This window comes from Atta colombica, unplaced genomic scaffold (genome assembly GCF_001594045.1).
Source record: "Atta colombica isolate Treedump-2 unplaced genomic scaffold, Acol1.0 scaffold88, whole genome shotgun sequence".
Taxonomy (NCBI): domain Eukaryota; kingdom Metazoa; phylum Arthropoda; class Insecta; order Hymenoptera; family Formicidae; genus Atta; species Atta colombica.
Window position 1 is genome coordinate 62,770 of NW_017259581.1, and position 18,009 is coordinate 80,778.

At 43.2% G+C, this 18,009-nt stretch overlaps 1 protein-coding gene across 1 annotated transcript in view; it reads right to left on the reverse strand.

Annotated features, from left to right (window-relative positions):
- Nucleotides 1–2,351: 2,351 nt before the first annotated feature.
- Nucleotides 2,352–18,009, reverse strand: part of LOC108693091 (zinc finger protein basonuclin-2-like) — a 19,589-nt gene continuing 3,931 nt past the window's right edge. The window contains exon 2 of the mRNA XM_018201790.1: nucleotides 2,352–6,542. Coding sequence (XP_018057279.1) covers nucleotides 2,718–6,542 — 3,825 coding nt within the window. The 3' untranslated portion in view covers nucleotides 2,352–2,717. The remainder of the gene's footprint in view (nucleotides 6,543–18,009) is intronic.

An 18,009-nucleotide genomic window follows, 5' to 3' on the forward strand; every position in this document is an offset into this window, starting at 1 on the left:
TATATTTATATTTATTTATATATGTATAGATACGAAAATAAAGTATATATGTACAACCAAATCGTCTCATGAGGTTTGCGCTCCTGTTCGATTCCGGAATTGATTCCGCATGATTTCCTTCGTCAATGTATAACAACGGGAGCGAACCTCCGGCGCCGATTGATTCGCCACGTAAAAACGGCAACGCGATTTTGCAAGTCCTAGAGGAGGAAGTTATTCGCGGCAGTGCCCGCTACTGGCCGCTCGGGTATAGTGTATTTTAGAGATATTTAGGTAAGAGGTTGACCATTGTGTAGACAACTTTTGATTGTGTGTACGATCCGCTATATTCGGGATGGTGCTTATCTATACAGATTTCTAGAGACGTCCCTACATCTCAAAAACATTCCCAAGATGTTTCGCGAATAAGTAAGGGAGCAAGATAGAATGAGACATATGCATAAGATAGAATAAGATGCATGAATACCTCATTACCTAATGCATAATTTATCTCATTCTGTCTTAAATATTGTCCTGAATATGGCGAACGGTCAATCTCTTACTTGAGAATCTCTAGTATATGATTGATGTACATGTTCGTGTATGTGTGTCTCCGAATATGTACGTATGTGTATGTGCGTATGAATTTTGTGTATGGGGTTTCTAGGGAACAATAAATAAAATCTATCTATTCTCATTTACCTAGCGCGAGACACGCCGTCGCTTTGATTTGCTGGTCGATCCACTCATCTATGTATACCAAACGCCCGATCGTTTTCTTATCCCTTCAGCCTTCGAGCTCTCGAGGGTAATCCCTCTTCTTAAATTAAGATTGCATTTCCTTCTAGCTGCCGTCGTCGCGACGTGACACACGCTCTTCTTCCCTTCCTTCGACAAAGTGCACCGGCTCTCCCCATCTCACATTTACAAAACTAATCGCCATTAACTGCGTCACGTCGGACGCGCGTTGGTAGAACTTAGTCACGATACAGTTACGCATTTACACCGAAAGGTACTATGTCTGTTTATTATATACAGCGGTAGTAATTGGTTACTGATTAAATAGTGGCGTTATTCGCTAACGTTATTTTATCACAACGATGATGAAATTAGCCCTTCGGGACCGGGGACATCGCACCTCAGTCCATTTTTCTAATGCTTTCGTCCTTCGTCCTCGCTCCCTCTCTTTCACTCCTGATTATGTTAAGTTAACCCCGACGATCGGACAGACGAAACAATATATACGGCTGCATATCGCGAATTCATCGTTCGTTTATGCTCCATTGTCGGTTTCTCGGCATTGCGCTCGTGGAAGAAATGATCGCACACCACGCGAACGTGGAGATCTTCAAAGTCAGGCAGTTTAGTCGACCAGTCAAATCCTGAACTTTTACGCCAGCCAGTACTTACAATGCGACTCTTCATATAACAGTAGAAAGAGATATATTATGGACATATCGCGCGCTGTATCGTGCGCTCGCTCTATAATGAAGAACTTACTGCAACAGTGGGTTAACCCATTTTGTAAAGACAGAAAAAATAAACTCCAAAATTAAAGTGATGGGAAATAGTAATACATTTTTACAAAACATGGATTAACTCATTATTGAAGTAAGCCCTTAAAAAAGAGAATTAAAAAGTTTAAAAAATTTTTTTCTCAAAATTCAAGTTCTTATATTGAATAAACTTCATGAACGGAATCAGTTTAATATTGTGTTTAATATTGTGTTTATTATTACATAGTTTGTGCTCTTTCAATGAGAATAAATAATTTTAGTATACTTTTTATTTTTTTCTAAAAGTAAAGAAAAGTTAATAAAATGAAATAGAAATGTAAAAATAAGATCTTTGTATAGAATCATAAAATTTAAATACATTAAATAAATGTATCGTGCATAAAAAAATAAATAAATAATACATTTTGTTTTTCTCCTCAAATATTATAATTAATAAAATATTTAAGAGATTCAATTTTATAATTTCAAACTACAAATCTATTTTAATTTATTTAATTTTGATCAGAAAGCGAGAAAAAGTTTAAAAGTATTGTGCGATATAATCCGTGTATCGCTACAAAAAACACACGTTTCAACTAAAATAAAAATTTTATGCAATATCTAATTGTTTATCCTTTTTCAACAAAATTCGATTTATCATACGTCTTGTAAATTTCTCTTGATTGCTTCAAATTATCTTTGCTACAAGTTTAAAATTTGACACATTATTCAGAATTTTGTTAGTTCAGTATTAGTTCGATTAATCGAGCGAAATAAACTGGCAAACGATTCAGCGCGCGTCTTTTACCGTCGTTTCCGACAACGCACGAAATCGAGATTTTCAAATTGACTAGATTAGCCCAACAAACTCGCGTGTTGCGTTCTGACGTATAAATCTGAGAAATGGGAAGAACTGGCAGGCAGATATTACCGCATTAGAACTGGTTCGTTTACTCCAGGCAGGCGTTGATCAACAAGACCGCTTCATGTTGGTCATGTTGATGGTCGATCATTCCGCACGCACTCCGCTCGATATTGCACGTTTTTACCCATGTTCGAATGGAACGTTTTAGAGCAACGAAACGTGCCCTGTTCGTGGGGGAAGACCGCTTTCTAGGTCTGCCGATCCTAATTAGAAACGAGATCATCGGTGACCGATCGGCCGAATCGAGTCGCCGAGTTAGGATTTTGGCATCACAGTAAGGGATAATAATCGTGTCCGCGGCCGCAAAACGAGATCGGTCACGAGCCGCTGCTGGTGGACAAGATCGGCAAGTCGCGGTGGGCCTGGGGATCCCTCGAATGCGCGTCTCGTACGGCTCGGGAGCCGAAGACGCGCTCGCAACCGGGTACAGTGCATCTAGCCTCCTCTTTGCGATCGTCCGAGCCTGGCGAAGATACAGGCGAACCCGAAATAGACGCATGCCTGTTGCCTTGCTCCTGGGTCAGTCTCGTCAAGTGATTTAGATGCTGATGAGTGAGGCCATTTAGACCAGCCAAATGAGATGCGAACGAGGTTAGACCCGGGAACGTGGCGCCAAGATGCGGTGGCAGCAGAAGTGGATGTGGTGGTGGTATCCGAGCCGCTAAATCAACTGCGGACGGCAGTCCAGGTGCTAAGGGGTATGCGCCCAACGCGCCGATACTAGCATCCGCATAGAGTCGTGCCAGGAACTCGTTGTGTAGCAGCGGATTCATTTGCGGGTCGTCGACACGCGGCGATAGGCTCGGTGGCAGGCTGGAGGAAAGCGGCGGGCTCGACGAGGTTGACAGCAATTTCCGGTGCAGATTGAGATTCGCCGAGTGACGATCACGAGATCGTTTCGAGGGAAAGGCTGCATTACAACCATCCACGCTGCAGCGGTGCATCAGTTTGAGATGGACGTTCTGATAGTGAGTTTTGACACCGAAATGATTCTGAAAGACTTTGCCACAGGCAGTGCAACGGCGCGGATTCTCACGGTCGAGCGGCACTTCCTGGGTGCTGACGAAGCCGCCGTTCTCGTAACGTGCGTACGTGATCAGGCTATTGTCCATATCCATGGCCACTGTGGAGGGTGAGGCGCTGGATGAACGAGAGCCACGTGAGGAGTTGTCCATGGTGATCTCCTGGTGGGTCGTGAGGCTGATAGGGCTGGTAGAGCCGCGGCCAGACCTCGAAGCCACCCGCTGCATCTCGGCGTACGGCATCGCGCATCGACCCTGCGACAAGGACTCGAGTTGACGCAAAGTGTTGGTCGAGGAGTCGTGGGAGAGGTCGTCGGCTGTCGTTGGACGGCTGTCGACCGAGCTCGGGGCACGGGGGGGATCATCGGGACGCTCACCTTCTTGATTGCGCAGCGCGTCGTCCATCTCCTCCTCCTCATCCTCCTCCTCCTCGACCTCCTCCATGGGCTCATCATCGTCGTCCTCCTCGTCCTCCTGGTGCTCTTCGTTGTTCGTCGGCCTTCCTTCGTCCTGTGTCACCTCGACGAGTTCTTTTTTCGCGATCGTCTCCTCTTTCACCCTTGACGTTTCGTCGCTTTCCGTGCTCAATCGTCGATCTTTCTGTTCTGACAATATCGCGTCGGGATCCTTTGTCGTCGTCGTCGTCGTTGTCGTCGTTGTCGTTGCCCCGCTTGATGTCGTGCTTGATGGTGGCGCATTGTCGGTCTTTGGTTCTGGAGTGATCTGTCGTTTCGGCGACTTGACCGAGCTTGCCCTTGAGCTCAAGTCACGCGGTTCATCCTGAGGTAGATCCGCGTTGTCTTGAGAGGAAAAAGTATCGCGTCGATTAGTCGTTATCTCGCGCTCTCTATTGTCGGTGTCCGGAGAGCGCGAGTCTGATTCACGATCATGAAAGCTTTTTTGATTCCTCGGCGAGCTGGGGAGTATCTTCCGCTCCTCCGCCTCAAGCCTAGACATCGACATGTCTTCTGGCTGATTTTGAAATTCTGCTATTGGTGCAATGCCGTCCGACAGACACCGCCGTTGAATTCGCTGCTCTTCGTCATTGGAGGAATCGCCATCGGTAGACGAGGAATGCACTTCCGCCGGCACAGCACATCTCGTGGGATGTTGGGATTTTCTTTTGCGTACACCTCGGCTGTGGAAGGAACTCGAGTTGAGTGAATGCTGATTCACGGAGAAAGGTTGCTGGTCAACTGTGCCCATCGAATCGTTATCCTCGTTGCTGTCGGGATTGCTGGCAAGATCTTCGTCGGCGGTGTCGCCAAAGTAGAGCTTCGGCCGCTTCGCCAGACTAAAATCAGCCGGTTGCTCGTCATCTTCGGTATGTAACGGTTGTAATCTCGATGGCAGATTACTGGTTTCGTCCTCCGCGACCACAACGATACCACCATCGTCATCGTCATCGTCCTCCTCGCCTTCTGGTATCATGGATGATGCTTGAGTAGATGGCGAGACTGCGCTAATGGATGCGCCACCACCAGAATACGAACCTCGCGTCGTCGTAGTCGTGGTCGCCCCGACGCTCGACATCGGCACTGGCATCGTCGTCGAGGCCGTGGTCGTTGATAGACCCGTGCTCGCCATTCTTTGCTGCAGCGCCTCATCGTACGGTCTGCCCTGACCTGCTTGCGTGGATGACAGATCCAAATGCTTGAAATCCAGCGCGCACAGCGACGCCGGCGAACGGAGATCTGGCGGTGGCGTGAGCAATGGAAACGAGCCGAAAGGTAGATGATTCAGTCCAGTAGCGGGAACCGGAAGTCCAACCTGCGGTGGTAATACTAGAGCATGCGCCATGGACGAGCGGCCGTCGTGTGGAGAGATTTTGCGGCGCAAGTGCGGTGAGTGCAGTTTCGGATTTGGATTCGCACTGTGTCGGTTGCGCGATCTACGCGAACTGAACATCATGCTGCAACCCTTGACAGTGCACTGATGCATCTCGCGTAGATGCACCGCGCTGAAATGGATCTTCAGGGCGCCCTTGTCGCAGAAGGTCTTCAAGCAGACGTTGCACTGTACGCGCTTCTTGCCGGTGGTGGGATTAATGAAAGGTGTACCAAGATTCGGCGGCATGTTTGCGGCGGCGCCCCATTGGCTGCCCGGTCGCTTACCCGGAGAGTGTGGTTTCCTGCCAGGTATGCCGGGTGGCCTGCCCAACGGCGTGGCCTGGAGCGATAACGGTGGTGGATGCCGTTGCTCGGAGGAAATCACGTGCTTTGACATAGCGGAGTCCCGTCTGCTAAGATTCAATGCACTATCAGAGTTTTCCTCATCATCTTCGTCTTCCTCCGAGCCGAACTCACTGCTCTTCTCACCACCGCTGTGCACGTCCGCGGGCACGGTAAGTCCACCGATGCAACCGGGTGATTTACCCATCGGTGGTGGCGGAAAGTGCGTTGGGAAGCTCGGTGGTAGCGCTCCGGAGGAGACTGCGACCGAGAGTGGATGACCGAAGGTTAACGCCGAGGAAGAGACCGGTGCGACCGGCATATGCGGCCTTTGCAGCTGCGACGTCGCGGATGAGTGATGAGGTGGACTGTGAGGACTCTGCGGATTCCTCATGGACTTTCGATTTTGCAGGAGCTGCTCCGCGGATGGTGGCGGCGGTGGTAAAGGCGGGAATGCCGGCAATCCGAGAGTACCCAGCTTTCGGAAGTCAAACGGCTGCATGCTCTGCAGCCGATTCAACGGTGACACCGTCAGGTGCGAGTCTAAGGAACGCGGAGGCGAGTTCGCTCTGCTAACACCGCCGGTAGGATTCGTCGACGAGGAGTAATGCTTCTGTGCCGTTGGCGACATCGAGGGATGCGAGATCGAAGACGACGATGGCGGTGGTGGCGGGGGCGGTGGCAGCGGATGCGGCAGCCGAGAACCCGGTGGCGGTAGGCCACAGTGAAGCATATGCAACGGGGGTGGTAGATGTGCTAGTGGCATCGTCGGTGGCGAAGGTCGTCTGCTTGGTGACATAGCATCCGTACCCGGCGTTCCGGCGGCCAGCAGCAACTGCTGCACGAACGGACGCGTCTCGGCGAACCTGAGGAACTGCTGCAGGACCAGCGGTTCCTCCTCAGCCGAGCAGATACTCCATCGGTCCAGCACCGGGCCGTTCTGCGAGTCCTGCGAACAGAAGAAGAGAAGAATTGTCTTTTGGAAGTCAAAGGAATCGTTCACGCGACAAAATATAAATCGCGAATACGCAATAACTTATTTATTTAGAACATTATGTTCATAAAAATTATATACTGATTTCTATAAATATCGCTTCTAAGAAAAAAAGACTAAAATCAATTAGTTATCACAATGAATTTTTAAAACAAATAGTAAGAAGCGCTAAATGCGGTCGAGGCTGAATCTTGATGCCTGTAATAATTTCTAAGTAAGTTTAAACACAGCTTTTAATTAAATAAACTGCGTGTCCCGATTGCTTTCCGAAACTTGAAACGTAATCATACAAACTGCAGCTGAAATAATAATATTGCAAATTAAATTGATTCTTAATTTAATGCGCTATTACGCATTTTAAAACACTGCAAAAAATTTATTGCGATAAAAGAAATTTTTAACTTCTTTACAAAATTTAATATAATAGTCGATAGCATAAAAACAAAGGACAAAGAATTTTTCCGAGGCGATTTCCTATGACATTCTTCACGGCGTTCTTAAACCGCCTGTACACACGATTACACTGTTTAGCCAATGCGGGAAATTACGTAAATGCGCAAATCACGCGGTAAAGAACACGCGATATCGTCGATCAATTCGCACAACCGCCGATGGTGGACGGGGGGAACGTTTATCCTTATTCGACCGTAATTACATGTCGCGATAAAAAAAAAGCTTCCTATATTGTCAACCACAGAAGGTCACGCGTCCCACTTGTGTTCCGTTACTTTTGTGAAATGGAATACGCAAAAAATGGCTGATAAATAAAAAGGTTTGATTGATGACGCTTAATGTAGCGGGTAATTAGTTCTGCTTCGCCTGTTAGCCAAGCGAGATTGCACTTAAACGCGTTAAGGATTTAACCTTGCATCCCGACGGAATGTATACATACTCTCGATCTGTCTTCCTCTCTCGCGTACCTACTATTAACGATCCGTTTTTTGCGGATCGAGTTTTAGCGATTTGTCATTATGCTCCGCTGAAAATCCCAGCGACATGAATAATTCCGCGGCAAATTCTAGTCAATCTCGGAATCAATTCGTTTTTCGCTGGGAACTAAAGATATTGGAAGTGTAAAAATAATGCTCATAAAAGTAGGTTAAATGGTAATTTGTCAAAAGTTACAATATTTAATAAGAAATTAAAGCAGCCCTAGACAATATCATTGTGCAATATCAAATATTATTGATCGTCTAGAGGTTATATCGAGTCTCCAGATTGTTTGTTTCGAATTATTTAAAGGGGATAATCAATAATATTATGCAAAATAATTGTATAATAGTATTAAGCGTCTAGAAATCTCTTTTCTTTGAATATTGTAATTTTCAATGTGTAATAATATTAATCTTTTAAAAATGTATAAAATTCTTCACAACAAATGAATGTCACTTTGGTCCATTCGTTCGATTCCTTTTGTTTCCACTGGATAAACGTTTCCTGCGAAAAACCGGATGTTTCTTGTCTCTTCGATCGCAACCTCGCTTTGCGATCGTGTTACTTGACAAAGGTTAAGCTTTTCATCTCGGCCTCTCTCGCTGAGATACGCATCCTGCCGAGAGGAACATTAAATCTGGCGATACGCTTTTGACGTTCCACATGGACGTCACGTATCGCACTCATGTGGAGTCACGGCTTCTTATAAATTCAGGGTGGCCGTGTATATAGAGCACAAATTTGTCTCACTCTCTTTCCGTCTCTCTTTCTCGCTCTTCTTGCCTCGCAGCTTGTATATTTACACATTCCGACGGAGCTCGACGTAACGCAGGACGCCCAGCGCCGCGACGCTTTTCGCGCTCGCGTCCCGTTGTATATTTCTTCAAGCACGCGCACGCGCCGCCGTGTATATCGCACGCACACGATTGGAACGAGACACGCACTCGTCGGCGGTCACACAGCAGTGTGGTCGCCGCCACTCCGAATTCGATCGCGGGAACGACGTCGTTATTTTTCGCCCCGGGCTAACCGCAAAAATAAAGAATGTCAGGCGAATTGTCGGCGATCGCGCCGGCAGATATAATAGATGCTACCACAAAGTTTTTGTTCTTCCTGACAGAATCGATTCGGCGCTGTCATGGCATTCGACTGGTGCCTCGATCTCAGAACTGTTTGTAAAGTATTTTTCTTCTTTTTTTATAAAGTAAATAGTATCTAAGAAACGATACAGTTTTGTACATAGACATTTTGAAATTTTCATTGATTTAATAAAATTAAAAAACAAAATATATGGGTTCAAATTGATCGAAGAATCCGAAAAGATGAAGCAGTATTGAGAGAAAATTGTTTGATATTTATGATTGATAATTGCATGGTAAAATGATTATGATTAGGAGCTCCTTTTTTATAATTATTATTGTTAACAATAATAATTATTATAGTTATACAGTTTATACAAAAAATATATATAATTGTTATTACTAACATTATAGCAGTAATAACTATTAAAAAAAAGCTTCTAATCATAAACATTTTATCATGTAATTATAGTCACAAATATCAAACACTTTTCTCTCAGTGAAGCAGTATCGAATAAATCACTATCGTAATAAATGAGAAGATATTTGTAGAATATTCCAACATTTTAGATAGAAAAGAACATCGTGTCGATTAACAAATAATTCGTATTTCGATGAATCGCGTTTCGTGTGAACGAGAGATGCTTAAAAAAACGAATTTAATTTACGAGAGACACGCATGCATGTATATTGAGATAAGCGAAATTATTTTTCTATAAAAATATTAAACGATGCTCACGCGACACAAACGGTGGACGGTATTGAAACAACACACAAGCGAAGATAATTGAAAGCATATGGATGGAAAGACAATGAATAATGCTCGTAACGTACCGCTACGTTACAAAGTGTAATTTTCTGATTTTTATTCTCGCTGATGGTAATTCAAACCTCACGTGGCGGCGACAGCTGTGACCGTCGCGTATACCGCGTATTATTTTCCCTTAGGAGATCGCATAGATTATCGTCTGATGAGGCGCGAGTAATGTCACACCGTTTCTCACCGTGTCCGCAAGTGCGCGATGACGTTTTTCCCGCGATGACGCTCTCTCTCCTCTCGTCTCGTCTCTCCACGTAATTTAAACATTTTTACGTATATTGTGATACCGCGCACGGGAATTCGCCATGCTGTTCTTTTGCACGCATTATTCATCTCTTCTTTCTCGTCGATCACGTCGATCAGGCGACAAAATCCTGCATCGCAACGGTATCTCGCTCTATTGAAAGTTATGTAAATTGCCCGGCATGCAGTGCTAATTGAACGCATACAAGATGCAGGATTCCACGATTTCATTTCGTTATCATAATTTCGTTGTGGCCCGCGAGAAATTCTTTACTTGTCAAACTTGAAAGTTCTTTGAAGAGAAAATGTCTTCGTTCCGCGAAGAGTTGATCTTTGGTATTCTGTATCTATCGCTATGGATGAAATTTAAATTTGAAATTACAACCATCTCAATTCTTGCTTGTAAATTCGTTAAAGTATCTAAAAATTTAACTAGATATAAACCTGAATATAATTTTGTTCGACTATCAAAATAATTTTGTAGGATGTTCAAACTGGTTGTTAGAATGTCAAAATATTTTGTAGCATTGCTCATCATGCTTGAGATTCTTACATAATTATTTTTGATAGTCCAACAAAACTTTTCAGATCAGTATCTAGCTGGATTTTTAGATACATACTTCAACAAATCATTCTTTCTATGTAATTATCACGTGTAGATCTCGGAATTGAAGAAAAGAGGCAGAGCGTATGTTAGACAGAAAGACTCCGAGAGTCTTTACGTCACAATTTTCTACTTTACGCGTCCATCATTTCCAGCTGCTGTCGATCTTCGAGAGGTGACCTCTCGAAGGCCGAGGATGTTTTTCCCATAGATCCGCTATTTCACGAAGGATGGTACCGCGTATCGTCGTTTTGCCATGATCGCGCCGTACACACGTGCGTGACGTTTGGGGGCAAAGTGGGGAGGAAAAAAAAGGGTTCTGCGAAGCGCTTAAACGCGCCTCTCTCGTCTTTACGTGAAAGGACCTGGACGATCGTGTCTGAGAACGCAAGACTACCGTATACCGTGGGACTCGAATTTTAATCCCGCACGCGAATGAGGCTCGTCGCTCCGACAACACACGACCTTCCCTTCCATCCCTCCCTTTCATCTCTCCTCGGTCACCTCCTCCAAATTCCGCGGCGTGGAATTTTGCCGTTCCATGTGCTCCCGCGTGTCCGATGGGACGCGAAATGAGTGTAGGCGAAGTCGGTATATGGCGAAAAAGGAGGTCTTACGATGAGGAAGACTAAAGATGGGAAATCTTCATTACATCCTATCTTCAGAATATATGCTTGAGAATCTAGTAATTACAACCATTATATTTAATAGAATTAAAATTAGCAAAACTTTTCATAAATAAGATTAATATTTAAAATTAAATAAAATTACAAGAATTACAAGAATGTTTCAACTCCTGGATTCTTTTTCAAAATGAAAATTTAATATTCGTCTTTAAAATTAATCTGTAATTAAAAATTATATCCTATAAGAGGCGTTCAAATCCCATCGTGATTTCTATGTTTCGAATTTAACAATTTTTATCTCGAACATTACACATCCAATTATTTTGCAAGAAAAAATATCCCGTTATCTAAGATGTTTAGAGTAGTTGGAGAATTTTTATTTAAAAGTATATATATTTCTTTTAATATTAGAGCAATATTTAAAGACTCGTTTTCGAGTCGTGCAATCGCAGATTTTTAATAAAAATTTTGCAAAGTAAATACAATAATTACTGAGAATGAAATGTACATTCGAAGTCACTTCTATTGCTCAGAAAGCTCAAGGGTACCTTTAATTAAATTCGAATAGGTGTAGTTAATTTCAATAATAACGTGCGTCTGAGAGCGCTTCGAAAATGCGACGCGCGATCCTGGGAACTTCGGTGGCGGTACTCGGGAATAAAGGAGGCGTTAAGAACAAGACGCGAACCATTACCGCGTTATTGCATAATGGATAATTACGAGAACCGGAGAAATAAGATAAACCTCGTTTTACTTGCTCGCTCATTACGTTTCCCTCAAACCTCGTGTCTCGCGTATACGATTCACGTAATTCTCGCGTCGTTCACGCAATTTCATGTATGTATGTTGTTTACTCTGTATCATTAGTCGTTAATTGATAACGAAACTGTTATCCCTGATAATTGAGAACTGTTAAGAGAAGGAAATGATTGATGAGTTACACTAAAGAAATGATAAAGTCAGCAGTTTAAATACTTCTTTAAATAATATCTTTTTTTTTTTAAATCAGCCGGTAATTTTGACTTCGTAAAAACTTTTCCTTTTTTTTTGTAAATAAAAAAGCTATTTGCAATTATGGGCATTGTTAATTTGTTGAAAACAATGCTGATATCTAGCGAAGTAGAATACGTGGCGCATCGAGTCCGATTCGAATCGTTCCAGTTGGTGCTGCCATCTGGCGAAGCGGTTACTGGCGCGAAGTACGACGCAGTTTGGTTTTCACCGAGAAAGAAGCGGCGCGATGGCGAAGGAAGAGGTGGAGGAGGAGAAGAAAGAGAAGGAGACGGCGGCGGCAATGGCATCCGTGACTGGACACTGCATATGATTTCACGGTAAGTGGGCCCTGTCTTATTCGTGGGTAGAAATCGTAAAGATCTCGCGTGGATATCCGCCGCTAAATTGGATTGCAGCTACCTGCGTCTATCCTCTGTCCTCCTCGTCTCTATCTATCTCACTCCATCTTTGTCTTTCTTTCTCTCTCCCTTCTTCTGCGTTGTCCCCTTTGACTCACTCCCTTGCGCTCTTTGTCACGGCCGGCGCAACTGCGCGCTGTTTTATTTCGACTTTACTCACGCGCTCTCGTTAGCGATGCGACGATCGAACGGGCGAAGAGAAACCGTCGGCCGCCGACACGTCGTAAAATGTAACCGCGACGCAATGCCTCGAAGTTTCACCGGAGACGCGATGAGGAAGATCGGGAAAATGGCGCCTTTCGCGGCTTTGCTCGCGTGACTTGGAGACTTTTTTTTATGTCTGTCATAGGCCACTGAGATTAGAAAAATTCTACCTTGACGCTGCACAATTCGCGAATCTTGCTGAAATTTAAATGAAGTTGGAATCGAAATTTCTCGATATGCTCCGAAGCGACACTCCGAGTGTCTCTTTTGACATCGAATCAACATCTAAGCAACTATCTAAACAACATTCAGCGTTTGAAAAAAATCTTGCTGAAATTTAGGTAAAGTTGATCTCAGAATTGAAATTTGTCGATATACTAAACGCGACATTTCGATTCTTCGTCTGCTTTGACACTATCTAGACAACGTTCAATCTTCAGCGTTTGAAAAAAATGTGTGATAAGAATACAAATTCTTACATGATATTTGAAGCTAAGAGGACTCCCGCGCTGGACAGCGCTTGCATCATACGCTGCCAAGATAATAATTCACAAGCGTGATCTCGAAACTGCGTGCGGTACGCAATGCGCGTTGATCTATTTTCTGCTTGCGTCATTTTTGTTCCAACAGCCTCTCGCGTAACCATGCATAAGACTCGCGGCAATACATCCGACATACGTGACACTCCGTTAAACAACCGTGGTAAATAATTTTCGCCGACATTAATCGTAACATATTGACAAAACTCGCAGGAACGCGGGCGGTCAGCCGTTTAGCACGCCAAACGTATATCACAAATGCGTGACAAACCAAGAAAGAGAGAAAGAGAGAGAAAGAGAGAGAGATTGTACTCTAAGAAGACTGAGAAGAAGAGAGAGAGAGAGAGAGAGAGAGAGAGAGAGAGAGAGAGAGAGAGAGAGAGAGAACACTAAGTTATTCCAGCCGCAAGCGATTTGATGGCTGGTCGATCATATACGAAACCGAGGGATGAACAATGTGACTCTGATCGCTCGATCTTGTACGTTTAACGCTAGAATTATCGTCGGATAATTCGCCTGAGGATCGCCTTGGGCACCGGGCTCCGAAACGCATCCACACCCCGAGGTGCATTAAGCGCGCGCGTGTGTGTATGTGTGTGTGTATGTGTGTGTGTGTGTGCGCGTGCGCGCGTGCGTGCGTGCGTGCGTGCGAGTCAAAGCGCCATGTGGAATGATTTACATTCGAGACACATTTCCCGTCGTCCACAAGAACGTCATGTTCGCGTCTTTCCTGGATCGGAGACATCACGGCCAATCGTTGGCGATTAGCCGTAATGCAGATGAATAACAGTTCATTGTTGATATAAATAAATGTTAATGCGTTATTTGACGCGATCGAAATTTTGATACTTCTCACGCACGCACGCACACATCCACGTTCATTAATAATATTACGTTTTGAGAATTCATGAGAAGAACGCGAGTAGGAGAGTTTTTTTAGAATTCGTTTTGGAGCTCTCGTGGATCAACATGAAGAAGAGATTTACAGTTATAAGAGTAGAGACGTTTGTGACTAAATGGCTGCATTCAACAGAAAATGTGACTTCAATCAGAAAAAGTGGCTTTGTAATTGTAAAATTTGTATAATATGATTCTTGCCCTTAGTTTCTTATATATTTAAATGTATAAATCGATCGCATTAAAAAATCTTACAACAGTTGGAAAGTTGATTTTTTCTGCCGAATGTATATCTATAAATTTCGCGTGTGTGGTTTATTTAGATTTTCGTGAAGAAGAGGGGCTCGATGTATACGTTATGTCGCGGAACATAAGTGTTCAAGCGATTCAACAGAATCATCATTTATTTCCTTTCCTAGTTTCATTTATACCACTCGAATCATCATCCGCAAAAATATGATCATTGATCAACATCTCAACTCGCGCATTTCGATCACGTCCAACAATCTCATCGTGTTGTTTTTGTGTCAGAAATCGACCCCGCTTCGAACTTGCACTCTGTAATTTTTTTCATATATTGCCTCCATCACCTATATTTCGTCTCTTCTTTTTCTCTTTAGAATCTCTTCCTGTTTGTCTTCCTCGTCGTCGTCGCCATCGCCATCATTCCAGTTCGAGCGTTTCGGTAGCCATGCAAATGGCATGTCGAAGTTTTAATTCGCCAATTGCGCGCAACAAATTTTACATTTCCACCCGAATGATGTCGACCTACGATGGTTTCTTCTCGTCACTCCTGTTTGCTCCTCTCTCATCTGGCAAACAATCTTGGATCGGAACCCTCGAATCGTCTCTGACTCGCTCGGCAAGCTCTGTAATTTACGGTTTTAGCTCATGCTTCCATCGAGGTGGAGTAATGACAGGTCGATCGGCTCCGGGCTACCATCTTTACCGGTTTCCGATTGCCCCGTCCCTTGTCTGCCTTACGTCGCCACTTTCGATTCCTCGCGATGCCTCGCGATGACGATTGCTCCTGGGTCAGACGATCTTTGACGGGTTTTGGATTCTGAATTTTGTGGACCACCGATGAAGAACCCATCTTTGTCCATTCGTTGTCATCCTTGACACTTCTCTTTGTATTCAATTGTCGACATACTTTAGGAATGATTTAGTAGACATATCACTGGAAATTATCTCGAAGAATCCATTCGTTACGAGAGTATCAAAATTGATTTTCAGTATGCAAACGTGTTAATTAGCGATCGTTAATTTTAATCGTCGGAAATTTAGGAACATCGCCAAATGCGAACAAGTTGTTACTTTTTCCGAGCATCGCTATCTTTATTATATTAATTGTAAAATGCAACACCGACTCTCTGAAACGAATATTTCGACAAAATTCGCTCCTCGTGTATATTTCGAGGAATGATACCTCTCTAACGAATCTACGCAAAATGTTCCGATACGTAGAAGGACCTTTGCGATTCGAATACATTTCTATGATTACATTTACGTTTCCACTTCAATATTTACTAATCAGAGGAATGTATCGGTTTTCACAATTCGTGGAAAACTTTCGTTTCACTCGGAATCGATGCATTTCCAACGATCATCGAGGAATTCCCCATTTTTTTCATGGATCTTTGATGCCCAGACATGTGACATTGAAGAATGTAATTATCGATCATAGAGTTCGACATCTATAACATGTCATTTGATAACAATAATTCGTGATATCCAATTTATAAAGTTACACCAAAAAGACAATTTTGCCAAAGCAAATCTACAAATTTAACTAGATACAGATCTGAAAATAATTTTGTTTACTTCTCTTTAATAATAATTATGTAGTTGGATCAAAATAATTATGTAGGCTCAAACTTGTTGATAGAATGGCAAAATTTTTTAGTATTGTTTATCATGCTTGAGATTTTTATGTAATCATTTGATGATTCAACAAAAAAAATCACTTTCGAATCTGTGTGTAACTAAATTTTTTAATATTTCTGCAATCATTCTTGTATTCATAATTGCTTTCGCAATTGCAAATCACGTAATCAGCTTAGCAAAATTTTACTTATAAGATTTCGGCATATGATAGATGTCAATTCCGAAAATATACGTAACTTTTATTGTTGTTACAATGTGTTTATTGTTATTTCAATGAAACTGGATGTTTCATAGAAAAATAAAAACTTACTTCCAATAAACGCCAAACACACATGTTTATAATAAAGCCACGAAGAATAACTCAAAATTGGTAAGTTATTACTTGTCATCTGTTCACCATGCAGAATCTCGTTTCTGAGATTCGCTTCGCCTATCGCGATATTTTCCCAGTTGCCGATTGAGGATCGCCAGGACGTGGATTCTCTCGACTCGCACGGCTCGCTCGCGACGCGCAATTCGCTCGTAAATCTCGCGCTGCTACAACAGCAAGGAGGCGGTTTCGCGTTCCTAAGTTGCCTCTTCCTCCATCGCGGTATCCGTCGTAAAGCTGTAGCCGTCCAGGCTCCTGTAAAATCCCACTTGATTCCGCTTGCGAGAGGCCGGGTCGCTGCAACTGCTTCCGTTGTAGCGAACGAGGGCCGAACAACACGGTTGCAACGTGCGAAATTGGCTTCCACGGTGTGAAATGCTTCTCGTCGACGCATTCACCGGCGATCTCCGTCGCGCATTCAGCGAGCTGTGATTTACCGTTTCCACGTCCGCACCACGACGATCTCCTCTTGTAGAAGGAGCATTCCACCGTGGCCAGCCATAAAGCGGCCCTCGACCGCGAAAACTTTACTAGCGAGTAGCAGATGCAAATCCGGAGCGGCTGAAGTTCTCGGCTGCTCGCAGAGCGTACCATGGAAACGACACTTGTACGTCATCGATCATGATTAAGAAAGTCTTGTATGCATTCCGACAGCAAATACGCCGCTAAGCGAAGATTTATCTTGATACTATTGCGATGTGCAGCGTGATCCAGACAGTGTCCCGTGCACTCGAACAAGATAGTTTGGTCAGGAAACATGAAGCACTTTATACCATGAATAATTTACATACCGAGAGGTAAATCTCCCAGATCATGGTAGAAATTCTAGGACTCATGACGGAATTGCTAATAGCGGATAGACTAGTAGAGGATATTATCGCAATACAGATTCAGGAAGTCTTATGATTTGAGTCACAAGTAGAGCTCGGTTGCGGATAACTCACGTATCAAGATGCAAATTCGGAGCAGAGTTGAAGTCTCAATTTCACGTAGATTGATCTCCCAACGTGACACTTGCGCACTGCGGATCGTGATTCAGGAAGTCTTCGCGACTCGGGGAAGTTATTCTGGTAACGAGCCGTAAAGTAGTGCTCGACCGCAAGAAGTTCGCCAGATGTGAAAGAGAATGCAAATCAGAAGCTCAAGTTTCTTAATTTCCAATGGATCACCTCTTCGGAACGATGCTTTCGCATTGTAGATAGTAATTAGGAATTAGCAACCCGGTGAAGGTGCCTCTATAATGAGTCATAAAGCAGCATTTTGACCGCGAAAATACTATCGACTCGAGGAAATGCAAATTCTAAACAGATACTCATACTTCTTAACTATCCTGCAAACCATCATCGTAGATCAGAATCAAACGACTTGAGTATCGTGACGTCCCTAATAACAGACTGCGAGAATTTTGCAGTTGAATGATATGCTGACAGCACTTGATATGTAAACGTATCATTGATATTATCACTATTACGAGCATACGATTGTTTTCAAATAAATCTATCTTCTATTTTCCACGCAAAGGAAAGAAAGTGAAGAATTTATTTATTTTCATGCTATACTTTTCTTTTTTAATTCTTTTTATTGTATATTTAGTTAATTATTTATTATAAAAATTATTTAATACGAATAATAACGAAAAGATTGAATTTCTTGAAATATCTAAAAATTTAGCTAAATATAGATCTGAAAATAATTTTATTGGACCATCAAAATAATTACGTACGACACTCAAACCGGTTGTTAATCAAAATATCAAAACTTTTTGCTCATCATGTTTTAAATTCTTATGTAATTATTTTGATGATGCA